The sequence below is a fragment of the Aplysia californica genome, unplaced genomic scaffold, assembly GCF_000002075.1.
Source record: "Aplysia californica isolate F4 #8 unplaced genomic scaffold, AplCal3.0 scaffold00022, whole genome shotgun sequence".
In the NCBI taxonomy this organism is placed as follows: domain Eukaryota; kingdom Metazoa; phylum Mollusca; class Gastropoda; order Aplysiida; family Aplysiidae; genus Aplysia; species Aplysia californica.
Genome location: NW_004797292.1, coordinates 129,318 through 131,889, shown reverse-complemented (window position 1 = coordinate 131,889; position 2,572 = coordinate 129,318). Strand labels below are relative to the sequence as shown.

At 42.3% G+C, this 2,572-nt stretch overlaps 1 protein-coding gene across 1 annotated transcript in view; it reads right to left on the bottom strand.

Annotated features, from left to right (window-relative positions):
• LOC101848169 (glutamate receptor) overlaps positions 1-1,761 on the bottom strand; it is a gene marked incomplete in the record, with an annotated part of 34,285 nt that extends 32,524 nt beyond the window's left edge. Inside the window, 1 exon segment of the mRNA XM_005090851.3 lies at positions 1,174-1,761. Within this exon segment, the coding sequence (XP_005090908.2) occupies positions 1,174-1,182 (9 nt within the window).
• Between the last annotated feature and the right edge of the window lie 811 nt (positions 1,762-2,572).

Sequence of the window (2,572 nt, the reverse complement as noted above, 5' to 3'; positions counted from 1 at the left end):
TCTCTCTCTCTCTCTCTCTCTCTCTCTCTCTCTCTCTCTCTCTCTCTCTCTTGCCCTCTCCCTCTCTCTCTATCGATCTCCCCCTCTCTCTAACTCCTTTTGATGTAAGTTGGATGTCAGGGATTCTAAACGACAATCATGAGGAAACTAATGGGCTACTGAATGAACATAAATAATAGACAAAAATTATGTGGGTACAAATAGTTTAATGATGATGTCATATACACGAATGAAGTGAAAAGGAGAAAAAGTGCTTTTAAATTGCATAGACTTTGAAGTCAGGTACAGAAGTCAGAGAGAGATCAGTGCTTGAGGCGCAAATGTTCGTAAAACGTAGAGAATACGAAAGAAACAGCCAGGATAAACATCGTAATAAACTGAGATTATGTGAAAACACTCTTTTAAAGCCCCCCCCCCCACAACAGCGGTTTTTTTCCCATTTGACAGCCCACAGGCCTAAGTTCCATCCCAGCAATAGAAACTAACAGAGACTACAAAATCTTTTAGTTTTAATAAGAGTAATTGACGGCAAATACAACACAATAATGAGATAATTTAAGTGCCGAAGATGAGAGGTGATACTAGAGAGTAACGTGTACTAAAGGAGAGATCAGGGTGACAGATGTTTGATAGGGAAGAGTGTGCATACTACACCAAAGTCATTCACCCACAACCGGCAACTACAATACCATCTCAACTTTAATGATCAATACACTCACTAAAAATACCCAGAGCATCACAACTGCATTAACATAAAGAGGTAGCTACACAACGATGACAGCTGCAACAACCAACAAAAGACCATTGAAGTTGCAGCAAACGTGAAAAAGGCGATAAAAAATAAAACACTTGGCTAATCAACCAATGAACAAAACAAACTCGCAGCTTGCGACAGTCACTGTAATGGTAGCTACTACTACTACTACTACTACTACTACTACTACTACTACTACTACTACTACTAGATCTAGATCTAGATCTCTACCAACACTAGATCTACTAGCACTACGGCTGCTGCTGTTGTTGCTACTGTTGCTGCTACCATTGCTGCTACTTTTTCTACCTTATTGCTACAATTGTGACGGCAACTAATGATAACGACGATTACAACTTATTAATAACAACAATAACGACACTACAAGCATTCAGACTTCAACACAAATTCAAACTCACCTTTGCCATTGTTCTCACTTTGGTCAACGCCTCCTTTCAGAACAAAACACCCCAAAACAACACACAGGTATGGTCTCGAATCACTTGTTCTGCACAGTGCGTATGTCTCTAGATCTATATTAAAAACAAACACCACAATTCCAGTCTTTTTTTAAGCCTCGGATACGTTTCCAGTCTCAAGGACAACAATATCAAAGCGGTAACATCGCCAGCACAGCTGACGCTAAAACCTCTAGATTTCTAATTCTCCTTCGTCCGGCAGAATGGTTCTGCTTCCCCTCTGTCCACCCCGTTCTTCTGATTCCGCCTGGTTTGATTACTCACTCCTCCTCTCCAATCGTGAGTCAAAACAAAGCAGCTTCTATCAGCCCTTCAGAACACAACCGGCTCTCTCTCTCTCTCTCTCTCTCTCTCTCTCTCTCTCTCTCTCTCTCTCTCCACAGTAGGCCTTGTAGTAGCAAGCGGAGAGGATCAAATCGCCCCGCTCTTTGTTTCCGGAAAAACTGTCGCCGTGAGTTCAGTGAGCGTCAAGAACCGACAGAGGCGAACGTCCTTCGTCCCTGGCCGCTCACGCCGAAGAGAGAGGAGGCAGGCTAGTCCCAGAGGCTCGCGAGTAAAGCGCGTGCGACGCTTTGCAAAGATATTGCCGACGGGGTTATCCAGCGACCATCGATTTTATCCGCCTTAACCCTTTGTGAGCTGAGTGCTTTGCGGGTAAGAACGGCATTGACACCGGGTTTGGTTAAATAGATCGTGATAGCTCGGGATCTAAAAGAAAGACATAACTCTATGAAGAAAGATGACTAAGGCGTGTTGACAACCCTCCCCCCATTCCCCCTCCCCAAACCATTTTCAGCCCGTGATAGGAGAACTTTAAGTTCTGAAAATATATCTATGCCGTGAATGATTGACTTGTTGTCAGTACTGCGTTTTTTATTTGCATACTTCGAAAAGCGTGATATGGACGAAGCGGTTAAAAGCTATAGTCGATTTTATCAGCAGAGTACTTTTATATAATACATAATAGATAATGCTATAATAGATAGGACCATTCACTTTTTATCAGGTGCAGTACAGGATGAGCCCTTTTTTCAAAGTCACTTCATCGGAGAAAATTACTCGCAGTGCGTTACCATTGTAGCAGCAATAACAACAAGAAAGAAAATCCCAATAAATAACACGGCAATGGTTACAACCGGTGGATAAAAATACCAATCCTTAACGTGACAACAAAGAACACTTGTAAACCTTATCCCGTTCTCCTTGTTTCTCTCGTCGTCGGTTTATCTACTTTGTTTGTCCGTCTATACATCTCTATATTCTTTTTACCCAAACTCTTCTCTCTCTCTCTCTCTCTCTCTCTCTCTCTCTCTCTCTCTCTCTCTCTCTCTCTCCTCTT